At 44.6% G+C, this 18,486-nt stretch overlaps 1 protein-coding gene across 2 annotated transcripts in view; it reads right to left on the reverse strand.

Moving 5' to 3' along the window:
• Ptch1 (patched 1) overlaps positions 1 to 18,486 on the reverse strand; it is a 55,750-nt gene that overhangs the window by 12,203 nt on the left and 25,061 nt on the right. For both annotated transcript variants that reach the window (XM_010636143.1, XM_010636144.2), the window contains 10 exons: positions 18,174 to 18,305; positions 17,592 to 17,747; positions 16,309 to 16,407; positions 15,677 to 15,802; positions 11,070 to 11,188; positions 10,163 to 10,565; positions 9,355 to 9,664; positions 4,603 to 4,745; positions 2,433 to 2,616; positions 862 to 1,142 (listed from right to left, as the gene is read on the reverse strand). In XM_010636143.1, the coding sequence (XP_010634445.1) occupies positions 862 to 1,142; positions 2,433 to 2,616; positions 4,603 to 4,745; positions 9,355 to 9,664; positions 10,163 to 10,565; positions 11,070 to 11,188; positions 15,677 to 15,802; positions 16,309 to 16,407; positions 17,592 to 17,747; positions 18,174 to 18,305 (1,953 nt within the window). The remainder of the gene's footprint in view (positions 1 to 861; positions 1,143 to 2,432; positions 2,617 to 4,602; positions 4,746 to 9,354; positions 9,665 to 10,162; positions 10,566 to 11,069; positions 11,189 to 15,676; positions 15,803 to 16,308; positions 16,408 to 17,591; positions 17,748 to 18,173; positions 18,306 to 18,486) is intronic.

Below are 18,486 nucleotides of genomic sequence, written 5' to 3' on the forward strand. Positions count from 1 at the left end.
AAAAAAAAAAAAAAAAAAAAAAAAAAAAAAGCCCCCACACTGTATGGACGGAAGACAGAGAGAAAATGTCCCTTTTTTTTTTTTTTCCTTCCAGAAGGTGGGTAGTGGTGGGGGTCATGGAAGAATAATGAAAGATGGACAATGTCCATGGCTTAAGTACTATGAAAAAAACTCCTGCAGACTAAACATTTACCTTTTAATGTACCTGCTGCTGCCCAGACTTATGGCGCAGAAACAATACCTAGTCTCTGTTTTCCTAATTTTGGCATTTTAAAAAGCTATATACCACAGGGCATGGAATTGAAGCACGGCCGTGATTTTACTAGACCTTACCTAAAACTCACTCCAGATTGGAGGGTCATGTGGAGTCAGTGGTATTAAGATTTCCTCCCAGGACTTAACACACATCACCCACTACTACCTCTAAAGCTATTTTACCCGACAGAGCACTACGCTTGATTTTCCAGGCATCTCTTCAAGTTAAATGTAGAGAAGAACCTTCTACATATTACTAGGTCTGAGATGATGTCACAAAGAGGTATTTCTGAATTAGAAAAAATTTATTTGGCCATACACTCTGTTTTAACAAATGCTCAGAGCTACTATAGAAAATGTACTTGAAAACTGCCCTGTCTTGTACACACACACTTTAAAAGCTCTATTTGAGGGGACACAAGGCTGTGGCTATTAGAGGCCCTACCTTCACCACAAACCTCACCACCTCAAGCAGAATAAATATACTATGGGTGATGCAATCTATACCCTCCTCCAAAGGCCCAGACATAAACAAAACTTCCCGGCTGCAGAAAGAGCTATGCTGAAAGGAATTTGCCTGCCACAAAGACCCTTAAAGAAACTCACAATGATCCCGGCTGTCCAGGGGTTCAGCAGGAAGAGCGCGCACACCAGGAACGTGCAGGCCAGCACCACACTGATGGCCAGCAGCAGCCAGTGGCGCAGGCTGATGTACTGCTCCCAGAAGAGGAAGGGGTAGCCATTGGGGTAGCTTGAAAGCCCCAGGCTCGTGTAGTTGTTGCAGATGGTTCGCACTTTTTCAATGGCTTCCACAAAGTCTGAGGTGTCTCGCAAGCCGTTGAGGTAGAAAGGGAACTGGGCATACTCGATGGGTTCTGCAACTGGGACTGGGTGGAGAAGACACGAATTTAAGACAGGGCCTGGGAAGCGAAGTAGGAAGAACCTCTTCATGCCAACCTCACAGGTGCCATGAGGAGAGGAAGGAGCTTTCCACAAAAGCTCAACTAGTACCCTTCCTTCAACAAAAGGAGAAACAATAAAGTCGTTACAATTTTCAGACAATCATCAATCTCCGTTTCTTCAGGGAGATGAGTTGGGAAGGGGAAGGAGCCTGCGTTTTGTGCATTTTTAAAAAACCTTTAATTTTAATCTTTCAGATGCATTCACTCTCTGTGAAGGGCCTAAACCCCTGAAAATTTAAATTTTGGGAACACTTTTTGTTCCAGTGATACATGTGAAAATACTAGGTTCAAGCTGGTTTCCTCAATCGCTTTGGGGAGCAAAATAATCCCAGAGTCATGCTTTGCAAGAAAAATGGTTTTACTGATCTAACCAACTTAAACCTTCCGTACTTCTTTTCTAATGCAATGCTAAGTCTCAGCAACAGGGAAAGAAATCCTTATACAACAAGTGTTTAGTCATTGCCGTTGTGTGTTCCAGACCCTTTGGGGTCATTCAGTTGACTTGCTAAACATGATTTGCCCTATTATAATCTCAACTATAAATTTTCATTAAGACAAGCCTTGGCTGCTTGCCATCAGGCTCTGGGGTTTAGATACAGAGAAGCACAACCGCCGGCTCCCCAGCCAGGTCTGCCAAGGGACCCGTCTTCTTTCTCACGTCCTCTCTTGGCCCGATATCCAAATACTAATATCTCTAACATAAATGCAAATTAAATCCACACAGAACCACCTTTCAAACCTCGGGCTGAGAAGTGAAAGAGGAGGACACTGTTGTATACAGACTTTTCTGCTCTGATTTAAACAGGCTTGACAAAGTACAGGTGCTTTGGTGGCTTATAGGAATGACCCAATGTGCCAAAAATCCCTTCAGCACCAGAGTTGACAAAGTTAAGATAAACACAGAATCCCCCAGCGATAAAACCTTGCAATTGTAAAATAACACTCAACCTGGAGGCGTCCCTGACTTTCACAGGGAACAGCTGGCATGAAGACCGTCTTAAGAGTTAAAGCTACAACGCGATAGCACATGGGATGGTATTCCATTACACACATCCTCATCTGTCTCCCAGGGTTTTAAACTCAAAGAAATATATTGTTCTATTTACACTTTTGAACCCTGGGTAGTGTCAACGGACTGGGCTGTGGCTAAGCTCTGAAGAAAAGGCCAAGGCGCCTCTGTGAGCTTCCAGTCCCTATGGGCGGGGTGCCACTTACTTCTCAGCCTCGTCTCTGGCATGTAGTCCGCTTTGTCGTGAACCCACTCTGGGCGGTGGGGTCGGATGTTGGCCTGGGAGGCGGCGTAAGCAACGGGGTCATTGCTGACCCAAGCCGTCAGGTAGATGTAGAAAGCACTGGGATTAATGATGCCATCTGCATCCACCAGACGCTGTTTAGTCAGCTACAAAATGGGAAGAACAGGTCTTTCAGAATGAGGTATGGGGTACACATTCCTAGCTTTGCACCCACACTTCCAACAAAAAAAGAGAATGCCCATAGCTTGAAAGTGTCTCCAAACCCTTCAGAACACCTTTGATTTCTTCCAAAATACACTTATTGGAGGATGCAATTGCTGGTGTGTTTATAACAAACACAAGTTTCTCTGCAGATGGCCCAGGAACTGGCTGAGCCAATTAAGTCTGAATGCTAAAGGACCTTCTGTAGCCAAGGCGGGGAATGAACAATCTGGAGAAACATATTTATAGGAGGGGAAGAAGGGAAAAAACCTGGCAAGAATCCCCACCCACGTCTGTGTGCAGTTAACCTCTGTTGTTAACACTGAAGGAAATGCCACCCAGTAAATGGAGGAGAGCTATAAAAATAAAACAACATCTGTATAAATTTTGCTAACACTAGCCTCCTATGACCTGTGTATTAAGAAAATGTCCTGTGCCAGAAAAATGGAAGAGACTAATACACCGCCATGGCCTTTCTGGGTAATCTTATTTCTGAAAGGTGGGCAGACTCAGCACGCCAAGTCTTTTGCGGGGCCAAATGTGCTCCCTCTCCAGTAGATCCCGTGGGCTTTGCTCAGGTCAAAGACACTGAGACCGAGTGTGTGCGTGTATGATTGAATAGACTGAAAAAAATTTTTTTCCTGTTTACTTTAGATTTGGGCCTCGTTCCAACACTTTTGGTCTTTTCTAACAAAATGAAAAACACCAGTGACAGCAGCTCATAGAGAAAGAGTGAAGGAAGAAAGAGTGTGAAGGCAGGGAAAGAACTAGACTTCAGGGATCTGGATTCAATTAGTCCACAGGATACGTAACAACTGCATGTCTTCAAACAGTCTCAGGAATTACATACTATAGCTCATGGCCTCTGTGCACGCAGCCTGCTTTGCTTCCTCCCAGGCAGAGGAAATGATACGGGGGTGCCCGGCCCAGTCACATTTGTCCCACAGCACTCCTCCACCCCAGCTCCCCGGGCATACAGGCAAGCTCCTCTGCCCATGCCCTTGTCAAAGCCGACAGCCCCTACACTGCTGCTATAAAGTACCGAGTTTCACACTCCGTAATAACTCTGAACAATGTACTTTGTAATTCTGCCCAAAAAGTGGAAGACACTAATAGAGCTGCTAAGAAGATCATTAGCATGGTGCTTTCTGCCTTCAAGTAAAGCAAGTGAGCCACAAAGAGCAGAGGGAAGAAGCTTGGGGGAAACCAGGACTCACCCCGGACCCATCTGAAATCTGCAGAGTCCAAATGTACTCCTAAATATGCTCGGAATCAAGAGGAGTATGCTGGTATTCTGTACAGGGAGCTGAGGAGCATCCTCAGTGAGTCCATGTAGGATGTGCACCTCACAGCTTGTCTTACTCATGGCACAGCAATCTGTCTGTACTCAGTGTCCACCCTTTCGGCTGTGGTTACCAAAAGGAATTGTGTCACAAACCCTCCCCTTCATTCTAGTATGAGCCACCCACCACATCAGAACTCACCTCTGCTCGTTCAAATGACTTGTGACACAACAGACACCACACAACTGAGACCACTGTGGTTTAGAATCTCTAAGGCTAATAGGACTTAGCACTTCCACGTCTGAAAAAAATCCTACTCATCTCCACAGACTGCTACTGCACTGCTCCAGCTGCTTCTGAAGCCCAGGGTAACACTTGTCACCATCTGACAGAAGAGGGAAGTGAGGGTCTCCCTGGCTGGCTTGAGTTTACACAACTAGCTGGAGGGAGGAAGTAAATTAGTGCCAAGACAAGATTCTTCCTACCAGCTCTTGATGCCTCCAATCCCCAGAGAGCACCGGTTGGGATCATCAAATGCTGTCACATGCTGTGTTGAACTTCATCTTCCTTCCATATGGCAGCTCGCCCAAGTTCTGCCCACCTCTACCCGGAAAGACCATTCTGGAGTTTCTGAGCAGGGAGAATTACCTGGCTGATGTCAATGGGCTTATCCCGGCTGCCAGTTTGCACTAGGAGTTTGTAGGCGAGGACTCCATCATCCGATCCATTTTTGTAGTTGTTTGGCATGATTTTCCCGGTTTCCCAGTCATTGTCAAATGCATCCTGAAGTCCTAGAAGAGGCAAATGCGTGTAGCACATTACAACTCTACCAGAAAGAATGGGCCCTAATGGGATGAACGGTGGACAGGAGGCAGGACAAGGACTACTGGACTCTGCATGATCACTAACAATCTTTGCTCAAAACAGAGGAGGGAAAATACAGATTTTACTTTTAAAATAACAGTCACACTTCTCTTTTCCCGTAACTATTCCAATGAGAGAAAGCAAGAGAGCAGAAAAAGACACACACCAGACACAACCATTTCATATCCCATGGAGAGCTATGCCACGGGTTCTTCAATACAACCAAAAATTCCACTTACAAGGGCAGAGACACATTTGAGCTTCCAACTTCAAACAGTAACTCAGCTGCTGGAGCTCAGGGTGAGTGAACACAATTCTGTCAATTCGATCCATCTGTTCGACTTGTGGAGCTAATGCAAGCTGTGGGATCCGCTACCAGGTTGTGTAAAGATCACAGCCAACACCTATTCACTCCCGCTTGCTCTCTTCCTCCCCACAACCCTTTTCTCCGAGTGCGGGTGCAGAAGAGAGGAGGGAGGGACCCTGTGCGCACATGGGGAAATACCTCACAGAGTCAATTTGGATCAGATTGAGAACAGGAAGCCACAGGCCAATACAAGGAGGCTCTGTGAGAACAGATGACAAACCGCAGCCTGGGGAAGGAAAAAGCTCTCTGGGCTTGGGGGAACGGGCGAGCCCACCCGCCCCACACAGCTGCTCTTGGCCTCTGTAATCAAAACCATCATTACAGACCTGACGGTTTGGCTGCAGCTGTAAAGAGATAAGCGTGTTGGAAGAGAAAACAGGGCCCTGGTGACCCGGCCTTAGGGTCTGCGCGCTGGCTGGCGGCACACTCTCCCTGACAGCCCGAGCCTGGCCCTCCCCGGTCACCTCCCAAGTAGAATTCCCAAGCCCAGCAGCCAGGAAGCCACCGCTTCTGAACAGGCTGTGCATGAGCGGGTTAAGGATGACTGGTGAGAAGAGAAAAGGGTTAGTTTCATTTCAGGGCATGTCCTGGGTGATTAAAAAAAAACAAACAACAACAACAACAAAAACTGTGACTGCTTACAATGGTTAAGCTCTTCAAAGTCTAGGTGGGGGAAGACACGGACATAGACTTCTTTTCCTTTTTCTCTCTTTCAAAAAAAAAGAACAAAACCCTCCCTCCATCTTGAACAATTTGGGAGTGAGGGTGGTAGGATCCGTGGTGGAAAGAGGCCCCTGTTGCAGTGCAGGGTGGGTGTGACAAAGGCAAGCAGAGGAGACCACCAGGACAACTGCCCTCCCAAACCTCAGTCTGTTTTTCATAGGCATGGACATGGTGGTACCAAACAGATGTTATTTTATGATCTAAAGCTGTTTTTTTTTTAAAAAAAAAATGGGGCAGGAAAAACAATTTCTCTGTCCCCCCAAAACCCTGGTCTGTTTCTCAACCATAGTGGAATCTTCACTTCAGATGTTTGTGGTACCTAGGGTGCCACCTTGATCTGCAGCAACCCATGATTAGCGGGCACTGGGCACCTTCTAAGTAGCCTTATTATCATCTCCACTTTACAGATGAAGACAAGTGTTGGAGCTAAGCTCTGAACCCAGGCATCCCGAAGTTACAAGCGGCTTGAACCACTCATTGCTAGAAACTTGCCTCAAATACGCTGTGGTATCCAGACACATTCATAGGAATTAAAATGAACAGAATGAACTCTGGTACCATCTGCATCTGGTGCCAATGGAGGTCCCCAAACTCGGAGTGCATGTTTTGGATACATTTACATGCCAAGACTTTTGAGATATGGAAATCGAGGCAGAAAGCAGGTTTGAGAAGGTCCTCCTGCTGGTCCCCTGAGGTGCTGCTGAAGTACTAGTGGTCCAAATATATAAGACATGGTCGCTGACTTTATGGACGGTTAAGTCCTTCCATAATTTAATACTTTAGCACCAATTACTGAAAAGCCTAAGTAGCAGTGGGCTGGCTCTGATGCATGCACAATACATGACCCGAGATACAAGGCAAGTGATCAGAAGTTGCTTCCACTGCCTCATAACCAACACTTCATATTCCAGTAAATGCACACAGGAGAAAAGGGTTGTGATGTCTTCATTATTTTGTATCAAGCCCTCAAAATTTTAGTTAGAACTTCTCCCATTTTCTGGGCATATAAAGTTCTGGGCTAAAGAAATTAGTATACTGGACTTTAAAAAGAAAAGGTTAGCCTAAATTTCATCTGTATCATTCAACATGAAGTACAAAGCACCGTTTATACATGATGTATAGTATGGTTTTTCTCTAACTTCACCTCATTTACATGTATATTTAAGAATGACATGAGATAATTTCTAAATCAACCATTATGTACTTTTGGAGGGAAAACAAAGAACTACTGAAATGTTGACAAAGACTAATAGCTAAGCTAATGAAAATTCCATTAAAAAATTGAGACTCCCATCATTTAAAAACCCACATAAAAATATTTGGAAGAGAGTACTCAAGGATAACTGCTTCCTAGAAGGAAATGTTCAGAGACCAAATCAGCTACTCAGTAGGCCTGAAAATGTCTAAGCAGCCAATACCTGGTCATTTTGTAAACAGTGCGCTGTTGGACCTTGTAAAGGTCAGAGTTCCAGGTCTGGTTGGGACCCTGATTTGCCTGTGTGCACTGATTTAACTTGGTCTAGCTGGGTACTCTTCACTTGAAAATCAAAAGATGATTCAAACACACCCTTAATAAAAAAAATTCTCAAATCTCAATGCTTTGGGTTTTAAAGGCATAAAACATAGAGATCACCCACAATACTCTCTTAGGGTTAAACCCTCTGCACTGCCTAGAGACAATAGTCCTTGCCCTGTCCCAAGCTTAGCCTAACAGGCCACATGAGCATCTGAAGAAGAGGCTGGAGACACTGGAGAGACATTGGAATACAATAACCCTCCTCTGCTCAGAGGCTGGCAGAGCACGGCAGATCTCTTTGTCACTCCTGGCCAATTATTTGCATGTCTTTGGTCAGTGGGGGAACAAAATGAAAAGCAGGAAATCTCTCTATTGGTTTTCTTTCAATTCCTTATACAAAAAACCAAAACAAACAAAACAACAAACACTGCCTTCAGAACTAAGTGATGAAAAATGAGACTGGGGCTAAATTTAAGTTATTCTTATGAACATGTTAAAATACTTTGCTATTTGATAACAATCAAACTTGGTTTACATATTTGAACAGAATCTCAGTAACACAAGTCAAAATCAGAAACAGTACTGAACCAATTTCAATCAAATGCACGTTGTTTCGTTCAAACTTAATAGAAACTGACCGCCTAATCTTTACATACAATTGTATTGACTTAAGAGCAAATAAAGGGGGAGGCACTTAAATCTGTGTTTAAACAAGCCTAATTAAGTGGGAAATTAAGACAGTCATTTGGATAATCTAAGCCAAAAAAATGTTGAGGCCATAATTATTCGGGTATTCCAATAAACACTTTTTGCTTGAATTGTGTGGATAATTATCCTGATTCTCTACTTCTTTCTGCATGTGTCAACACAGAATAAATGAACAGATGTTCTTGGAATCACTGAATACATTTATATTCAGTCAGTTAGCATTTGGGAGGGTAAATTTAGACGTATTTTTCCCCTGCAATTAACTAGTATTTCCTAGAAATGCTTCTGAGAACGAGAAGCCAAGAAAGGCATTTTAAAGCAGATTTTAATTATTTATAAATAGTGTACAATCTGATTAAAGATTTGAAAGTTTAATTCATTCACCAAGTCATGGTCACAATGAGCCCTGCTGTAAATGACGGACTCTGGGTGTCAATACAGGTTCATGAACTTGAACAAATCCACCACTCTGGTGGGGGTGTTGACAGGGGAGGCTGTGAACGTGAGGGACACAAGAAATCTCTGTACCTTCCACTTAATTTCCTGAGAACTCAAAGCTGCTGTAAAAATCTATTTAAAAAGTAAATAAACAGATTTTTTCTGAAAGAAAAAGATGGTCCAAATATGGAATTTGAATTATATCTACAGCTGATTCAAAATCTCCTGGTGAATGTGAGGCAGACATGGTGGTGCACACCTGTAATCTCAGCACTTGGATCCCTGTGAGTTCAAGACCAGCCTGGGCTACACAGTGAGTTCCAGGTCAGTCTCAACTATATAGTGAAAACAAACAAACAAACAAACAAAAATCTCCTGATGAAGTCTGGCAGCAAGTCAGCCTTGAGATCCCACCAATACTTTGGTTTTACTTGGTCACCAAAGTACTCACCCTCCAAAAGCAAAGAGCAATGGAAGCAACCAGGACCCATATTTTATAATGAACCTTCCTTTTTCCTAATGTATACTCCTAAATTCTTCTAGAAGTTCCTGAGTCACGTCAGTTGGACTATATACATGTTTTACAGGTAGAGGCTGCTGGAGAAATAATCTATAAGAATGTTAACCCTTAGAAGTCCATGAACAGGGCTGGAGATTTAGCTCACGGGCGTTGTGCCTGCCACGAACTGTGCCAGTGTTACTTACGCTTTAACAGGGACCTAAAGAGGTGAACGTGCCAAAGTTGATGCTTACAAAGGATGATAGCCCCACGGCAGCAGCTTACCTTGCAGCCAGTCTCTAAAGTAGTGTAGCCACATTTTGGGAAGCTGTTTGTTTTCTTCCAACATGACATACTTCACATTACTGAAACTCCTGTGAAGGTCGTAAAGTAAGTGCTGGATATTCGGATAGTCTGCTTTCTGGGTGACTATATACATGTTGTAGAAAGAAAAGTATTTGAACTGTGCAGCAATAAAGTCATATTCTCTGGTTTCCCGAGGGACAATGTCTGTTAGGTCAAGCCCATCTCTTACTCGAGTGGTCCCATAAAGGCTGACCCCAAGCAAGCCCAGGAAAAGGAAGATCACCACGACCTGCAAAGGGCGAGAGGCATAAGATCAGATCCAAAGGATCACCAGACCCGTCCTTGATCAACACCAGCTGTTTATACCTCCTTTTACTACCACGCTGGCCCAGATTTAGTTATGTGGGAGCCATTCTCCCAAAGGGAGAAACATAAAAGTCATAGTAATGGAATTTCTAAATAACATCATAAAAAAATGAAAATGTGAGGAGTCAATCTAAATTCACAGAAAGACTCACTACACAAAGAGAGTTACTCCTGTGTAGCAGATTAGCTCATTTAAATGAACCCCAAGCTTTGCATGGATTCACTTTTGGAGGCCTGAAAACAGAAAGTACCTTGTAAAACAGAAAATATCCAATCTACTGTTTTCACGTCAATACAAATCTACACTCACATCATTTTGGGGGGCATGGCAAAAGAAAAAGTAGAATCTGGCAAATCCTGCAGAGCTGGCCATGACAGTTCGAGGGGACAGGAAGAATTCTACACTGTCGTAGTGGATTACCTTGGCTTTGGGTTTCAGGAGGAAAGGGGCATAGTGCTTCTCAGCAAAGGATGACAGTGTCCACTTGGTGCAGGGAGGCTCAAGGCAGTGGAGGCTGGAGTCCGAGAACTGGGAAAGCAGGTCCCTGGTGGAGCTGGTGCTCTCGGGGCTCTGGCAGCTGAGGGTGTCCTGGGTGACAGTGACAGGCTGCACGGAGATCTCGGAGCGTGGCTCGGCAGTGGTGTAGTACACGTGCGTGTGCGGGTCGTACTCGGTGCGAAGCTGGACCGTGGACTGCATGGTGATGTGTGTTTCGTGGGCAAAGCCATGGCTGCTGTAGGGGGGTGGGGGGCTGTAGCGCGTGGCACCGTGTGCCTCTGTGTAGGCCTGAGGTTCAACCTGGATCACTCTGCTGACGCAGGGGCTGTAAGGAAGCAGACACACTGTGCTATCACAGGGAAACGGTTTTCATTTAGCTCTGCAAATGTCACCCGACTCATCCTGACACTGACCTAATAGAATCCAAGGGTTCATCCTAAATCTGGCTTTCACCATGACAAACCCCTTTCAAAGGCTGATTCCAAAACATAAGAAAAAAAAAAAAAACCCGAGAAACCCACTGTCCTATGCTTTTTCTAGATGGGTGGTTTTCAATTTTGATCTTCCCTAACAAAGAAAGCTATGAAAATTCCCACTGAATGAATGGCACTGTTGGTTCATGACGGAAATGGTCATGGCAATCGGAACCTCAAAGGTTGAGAATGTTCACAGGGGTCAGTTATCCGTGGGGAAAGCATCCCCTGCCCGTATCTCCACCGTCTCCATCACACCAGTCCAAACCCTGTTACAGCACATTCTCTCCTAAATCCACAAAACGCTTTCTCTCAACCGTACCACCGGGGAAAGCCACAGCCACCTGAAAATGTACCTTGTGAAACAGCAGAAAATATCCAATCTCCTGTCCTCACGTCGATATAAATCCATGCTGAGAATGGCAGGAAAGATGAGCAGCACCATGGCAAAATTGAAGACCACCACAACAGCAGCCTGAGACGAGGGAAAAGGAATTCAAGGTCACAAAACTGCTTTGAAAGTGAAGATGCTTCTGAACAGTATGTTTCCGTGACTATTGTCCTGAAGCGTTTGAAGTAGATGTAGACTTGGATTTTCTCATCACTTTGCTTCTCTTCCATCTAGAAACTATGTGACTAAAATAGGTCCTTATCATTCAGATCCTTTCCATCTCTAACAATTCCAGGAACCCAGAAGGTACAAACATAGGCTCTTTACTACAAGTGTCTTGCTATAACCTAACCAACCCAAATCTACAAAGGAAGAACAGAAAATGTACTTGAGATGTTTTATTTCAAAAGAAAAAGAAACATGTCCCTTCTAGAACATTTGTCAAGGGTTCACACAGCCCTGATTTTACACCAAAAAATTTGTATATAAAGTGCACTGGGTATATCAAAATGTCACCTTTAAAGCATGAAATAAAATTTCACACATGTCCCCTGAGGTTTTTAACAGGCACATTCTAAATAGCCTCAGGAGTAGCCTGTGGAGTGTGCAAGCGAAGGTCAAGGAGAGTTAAGCAGAAAGAAATTCCTGTGTGTGATTATAGTGTGCAGAATAAATAAGTACAGATTCAAAAGTCACTCCATAACCTAGAATAAACATGGGGCTAGATTGTGTAGTGCTTTGGCAAATCTCCTGCTGACCTGGTAAAAATTACAAAATTGGGCTGTTAATAGAGGAAGTCAACAGAGACAGCCGAAAGGGCTATCCTACTTGGAAAGGGAGAAGCAGGAAAGAAAAATGGAACTGGAAAGTTAAGTAGCCAAGAAATAATCAGAAATCAACTCATAGGAGATTTTCCAAAGAATGACTTCTGAGACTTTCTGGAATGGAGTAAGCAACTCAGGTTGAGGGAAGCAATCTGGCTCTCACTAGGTACCTAACAAATATCAAGGGGGACACCTTCACAAAAGGATTCTGAAATGAATGGTGAATTTATTGTCCAGGTGAAATAGCAAGCCCTGAGAATTCTGAAAAGAACTTTCAATAATGAAATCCCTGTCAGGTCTACAAAACCATAAAATAAGAAGAATCTCTACCTAAAAATAAAGTGTTATCTGGAAAACAACTCAATTCCAAATTACAGAGTATGTTAACTTGCCCCTCTAATGCATGCAAGGCACTGTAGAGATCGGTCTGATAGGACTGTGTGAATAAACATGTCAGAATCTAAGGGACAGATACTCTTATTTCTGAAGTCTGGTACTGTGCTTAGTGCAAAGATAATTAGGATAATTCCAGCTCTCAAGGGCGGACATAGATAGGGCTACAAATTACAATTCAGGATGTTAAACATACAAGAAAAAAGCATACACTACTTGCCAGAGCAGGTCAGACTGACAGAGGAAGGAATCCAAGGGAGATAGTTCTCCTGGGTTTAGAAGACGATGACAGAACAGGGAAAGGAGATGCACAAGAAGGAAATCAGTCAGGCTATCGAGGAGAGAAACACTTGGCTCAAGTCACTCTACGAGGAGCACTGATGGAGACCAGGTAGCTAACGCATGAGTCAACTGCCATGCTTAACATTGTTACTGGTTTGACAGACACCATGAACTAAGAGACCCCAGACTTTAGCACTGCCTGACTCAGGTTATCCAGTAAACCAGATTCAAAGCCCTGGCCCAACTGAGATGTAGGATTTCTCATCAGATCTGCTCACTTCCTGAGGATACATCTGGGAAGAATAGGTTGACACTAAAGGTGATTTTTCATGAAAACTGTCATCTGGAAGCTGAACATTTCCAGCTTTTAAGAATACATTCATGTTTAGAATTCAAAAGTAGAGGGCCGGGGATTTAGCTCAGTGGTTCCGGCATCTGCCTTGAAAGCTCAAAGACCCGAGTTCGACCCCCAGCACCTCAAAAACAAAAACCAACTAGAATTCAAAAGTAGGATATAGAGAATAAATTCTGGGTACCTCACTCTGGGCAGAAGTTCATGTGAATCAGGGCAGAGACTCTGCAATGCAAAGCCACTCAAGTGCATATACGAAGCCCGGGTATTGACCACAGCTCTCCACCGTGGGTCTCTGCAGTGGCTGGGGACTCTGACCCCAGGCCTTTCCAATCACAGGAATCTCACAGGCACCTTGCTCTGTTCTGAGATGGAAATGGAGTACCAAGGAAAGATCTCTAACACAGCACTAACCTAAGTCACTTTTCTAATGACATTTAAAGGGAGGAACATTTCTGAAATGTGCTCCAGTGTGTGCAAACATAGTGAAAAACAAATACCAGGAGTTCTCCATAAGAGAGAAGGGTCACTATGGAGGTGAAATGTTTAAGAAAATGGAGTTTAAGGAAACCAGAAAAGATAATGGGAATGTACTTGCACTGTGAATCAATTCTAGGGACTGTGCCTAAAGGAAATCTCCCCATTCCCAAAGATCTGCTGGGGCCTTGCTGCAAAACACGCAGGGGGACCCAGGTTCAAGTCCTTGTATCACTGAATTGACCAGGGGTCCTGCTGTAGGAGTGTTAACGGGAAGAACCAAACCACTGTGTCACCAATGCTGCCCTGCCACAGGTCGATCTTGGGCCCCACAAGAGCTACAGACGGGGCCAAAGCCTCCTGGTACAGAGGTGGTGTGTGGACAGATAGGTGAAGGTCAAGGAGGTTTAAGATAGCTTTTCTGATTACTTTGGGTGATGCTGGGAATCTAACCCAGGGCCTCTCACATGCTACGAAGTGCTCTACCTCTGAGCTACATGCTTAGCCCTTACATTTCTTTTAGGAGAAAAATCTCAAGGTCACATAGGTTTAGGATGGAACAAAAGCAATCAGGGTCTCTCTCCCTTTGGGGCTTTATTTGAAGGATCCTGCAAATATAAACATAAATGAATACCCAGAATCATAGCTTGACACATGTCATTAAATGAAAAAGCTACAAAGAGCACAATTTTGAATGTCAATACATTTAAAAGGGGTAAAATTTCTGATGGTCACTGCAAAAAGTATGGTATATTCTCCCTCTCTCTTCCTCTTCTCTTACATTTTCTTTTTCTTCTGTTTTTATTTTTCTTTTTAAGAGAGAATGAGCTAGAGAGTGTCACAGGAAGCCATTCTTTAGTATTAAACCTTCTTGGATGCTACAGTTTCAATTCTCTAACACCAATACAGTGAATAGAGGTGCAAAATCAACAGTATTCTTTTTGTCTCTGTAAAGTGCTTACCTTGGGAGAACTTAGCGAAAGTAAAACTCATGTAGCTTTTCAGACCACCACACCATGGGATATCATAAAAGGAGAGTTTTCCTTGATGAATCATCAGTATGTACTGAGAGAAGACAGGGATAATGAGAGAAAAGAAGAACAACAGGAGCGTGAGCAGATAAAGAACAGGGCAGATAAAAGCCAGGGAGGGAAAAAAGGAAGCAGAAAGAAAGGGGAGAAGAGACAGTGAGGAGAGAGGGTCCCACCATTAAAAGGCCCCAGAATAATTTCTCTTTATCAGGAAACAGGAATGGAACCTATGGCAAATGTGTACTTGTGCAAAATGTGTTCTACAATGTCAACTGTGTGGCGAATTCCATGGGTACGTCACTCATCTTTTCTACCACCAATCAGCTGGATATTTTCATGTTCCTTCTGTCTCAGCTGCGATTCATATTTAACTTCATTCATTTCTATACATAGATTAGAAATAAAAGCCTGGCATGGTGGTGCACACCTGTAAATTCCAACACTTCGGAGGCTGAGGCAGGAGGACTGCCACAAGTTTGAGGCCAGCCTAGGTTAGCAAGATCTTGTCTTAAAAAAAAAAACAAGAAACACCTATAGCCGCATCCCCAATCCAGGAACTCTCCTCCTTCATGGCACATGTAAGTTAGCTGCTAGGGAAAATACCTAGCTGTTTTCAGGTGTGAAAGGGCCAGAGGAGAGGATAAGTGAATGAGGGAGTCAACACACCCTATGTTCATGAAGAGTGAGCAGTATTCCGAGCTGCCTGGGTGGCCTATGAAGGGAGTAGAGAACTGAAAGGATCAGAAAGAACACAGAGGGCAACTAAGGGAATCCTCTTGTGCTACCTGACATTCAGTTTAAGTCTCTGTCTAAACTGGGCTACAAACCCTCATTTTCATACATCAACAGAATCTGCTCTATGTGGCTACCACTGGGGTGGGGCTGGAGCTGCCTCGGGGAAGACAAAAGAAAGGGAGGTATGGCTGGGATGAGGAGGACAGAAGGAGAGAGAAGAACCAGAAGCCAGGGTCAGCTAGAGAACCGACATGTATACATAGCGCAAACCCATAAGCCAGTAGGCATCTGCGCTAAGAGGCCTGAAAGCTAGGTAAGAACCCTTGACTGTTTCTGGGAGGACTGCCAGGGCGACAGCCGGAAGCAGCACCAACTGCAGTGAACGGAGCCCCACACGCCACTGTAAGGAAAGGCAGGGTGGGGACACTGAGTGTCAGTGCCCGGCGGGGGTTGCCAGAGCGAGCTGCTGGAGACTCACCTGCAGGGAGAAGGCCCGAAGTGCGGGAATGGGGATCAGGGCCGCCATGAAGAAGGCAGTGACGTTGCTGATGGAGGTGAGTGCCACGCTGGCTCCTGTGCGCTTGAGGCACTCCCCAGTCCTGTCCTGAGGACGAGAGGTCACAGAGCTGAGCCAAGGGCCAAACATCACAGCTGCAGGTTACACTGGTACATGAGGACAACACAGGCCTCTCGCTGCCTTTCCCCCTAACACCAGCACTCTCTCTGTACTCCTGGGTCCTTCACTGTTAAGCTCCAAAGCAGAAAAGTTACAAGATGACAGTTGAAATAAAATTTAAATAGGATTTAAAATAGGAGCGGAGGCAAAGTGAGCAGCAAATGTGGGCTTTGAAAGGGAGGTAGCAATTAGTGTGAGTTGTCACACTAAAATAAACACCCGTATTTCTAAAGGCACCCCAGATGGAGCTCTTGGGAATTCAAATCCGTGTCCTGAGAGTCTTCCAGCTTGTTTTATTTATTCAGAGCCAGTAACATGTCATCTGACTCAGGACTGAAATATTTACTGGGTCAGACTGATAAAAATTCAAGAACAAAAATTCAAGAACAGAGGGGACTTTGGGTGTCCTCAAAGTTTGTCTGTTTTGCTATTACCTCAAAAGGGATCCTTTTATTCTGTCCTGTTTCACTAAATGCATGTGCCAAGAGAAAAACGTCATCCACGCCAACACCAAGAGCAAGAAAAGGCAAAACCTGCGGGGAAAATGGAACACATAGCCTTAAGATTTGCAAGGTGTAATGTGGGTGATTCTGAAAGTGCTTAAAACATTGTCCCCAATGTCCTTAACAGTTACTCAACAGGGAGCTACTGCTGACTCACAGAAAATTTACTTTATCTATCCCCACAATCTAGCAATTTTGGCTGACAGTTGCTCCTTTCTCCTTTCCTCTCTCCCATCTTCCCCCCTCCCTTCCTTCCTTCTGGTGGTACAGTGGAGTGAACCCAGGCCCTTAATGCTGAGCTAGATTCCAGCCTCTTTTTTTTTTTTTAAGACAGGGTCTAAAGTTGCCCAGACTAGGGTCAAACTTGTGACCCTACTGCTTCAGCCTCCAGAAGTGCAGGGATTAGTTGTGCGCCATTGCCTCCAGCTACACGCTTCTATTTCTTTTTGTTTGTTTTGAAACCAAGTCTTGCTGCATAGTCCAGGCTGGTTTCACTATGTAGCCCAGCTGGCCTCAAACTAGCAGCAATTCTCCTGCCTCAGCTTCTGCCTCCCAAGTGCGGCGATTACAGTGTGCACAACTACACTCGGCTACACGATTCTATTTCTAAGGTTCAAGTACAGTGACTTTGAAAAGTTAATAAATGAGAAAGAATCTAACCCATTGAAAGAAACAAACTTCTCAGAGGAACCTAGGAGAATTGACTAGAAATGCGAACTCTTGGCACACTTCCCCCACAAACTGCAGAATCAGCAACTCTGATCAAAAATAATAATTATCGAGCATGATGGCGCACACCTGTGATCCCGGCACTCAGAAGGCTGCGGCAGGAGGACCATTGTGAACTCAAGGCCAGCCTTGGCTAAATAGCGTGTTCAAGACCAGGCTGAGCTACACAAAAAGACTCTGTCTCAAAAACAAACAATCCAGTGAGCCCTCTAGGTGATTCTAATTTCCAGCAAAGTTTGAGAAATAGGGCCCTTTGGTAGATAACATCAATTGCTCTAAGAGATGCATCTCTACTAATCAACAAACCCAAGAGACTTTCTGTCCAGTGCCACAAATAGTCCAGGGGGACAGCCAGACCCTCCCAACAAGTAGCCTCGTGGAAAAGGCTCGATGGAGACCAGGGTGTTGGACACATAGGAGACTGAGGGGCTGAAACGGGGAGGGGCATTTGTCAAGGGACAGCAGCCGAATGGCTCCTTTAGTACCTGAGTTGTTGCAGCGTTAAAGGAAATCCCGATCAATGAGCACAGGCCCAATCCTGCAGCCACTGACAGTGCAACCAACAGGACGCCAGCCAGCCCCACGGCACCCTGGGACTTGGAGCAGTCCCAGCGCAGCATGGTTAAACAGGCATAGGCAAGCTGCAAGCAGAACAAGGGGGGATGGGAAAGGATGGGGAGGATGGGGGAGGAGAGGGACACAAAACAAGAGCCAAACATTAGAATGTGTAGTGATTCTAATGTTTTCTCCCACCCATCACCCCAAATCTAAAGACAGTAAAACTTAATTCAACTCCACAACAACGAAACTTTTTACACTACAGACATAACACAAAATGATATGAGTCCAAGATAGGAAAATGGCAATGGGGAAAAAAATGCTTTACATGACCACTTTTTAAACCGTTACAAAGCGGAGCTCTCTCTGTCTTGGATGCACACACGAGTTAAGAGCGGTTAAAAAGCAGCAGTAGTCATGGAAAGGTAAAAACTGAAAAAACAAAAACAAACAAACAAAACCCACCCAGGCCAAATCAAAATCCCCAGGAGCCCAGAACTGATCGTTACCATAAGTAAGTAGCCACTGGCCACGCGGATAACGCTGACATCAGAGAAGGATTTTAGGATGTCATCTAGGGTCGTGGTGGTAAAGGAAAGCACCTTTTGAGTGGAGTTCTGGGCAACGCTCTGATGAACCACCTGCAGTTATAAAGTACAATGCAAGGCTGAATTCCCAAGTGGAATTAAAGCTGCAACAAGCTTCAGTAAAACAGACCTTGGGGGAAGACACCTCCGGAATTGCTACACTTTGTTTTCTGATACATTAACAAAAGCTGTTCATGATTCAGGTGGACAGGGGTGCACACCGGGGGGGGGGGGG

The sequence above is a fragment of the Fukomys damarensis genome, unplaced genomic scaffold (genome assembly GCF_012274545.1).
Source record: "Fukomys damarensis isolate Sample0158 unplaced genomic scaffold, DMR_v1.0_HiC HiC_scaffold_27, whole genome shotgun sequence".
In the NCBI taxonomy this organism is placed as follows: Eukaryota; Metazoa; Chordata; class Mammalia; order Rodentia; family Bathyergidae; genus Fukomys; species Fukomys damarensis.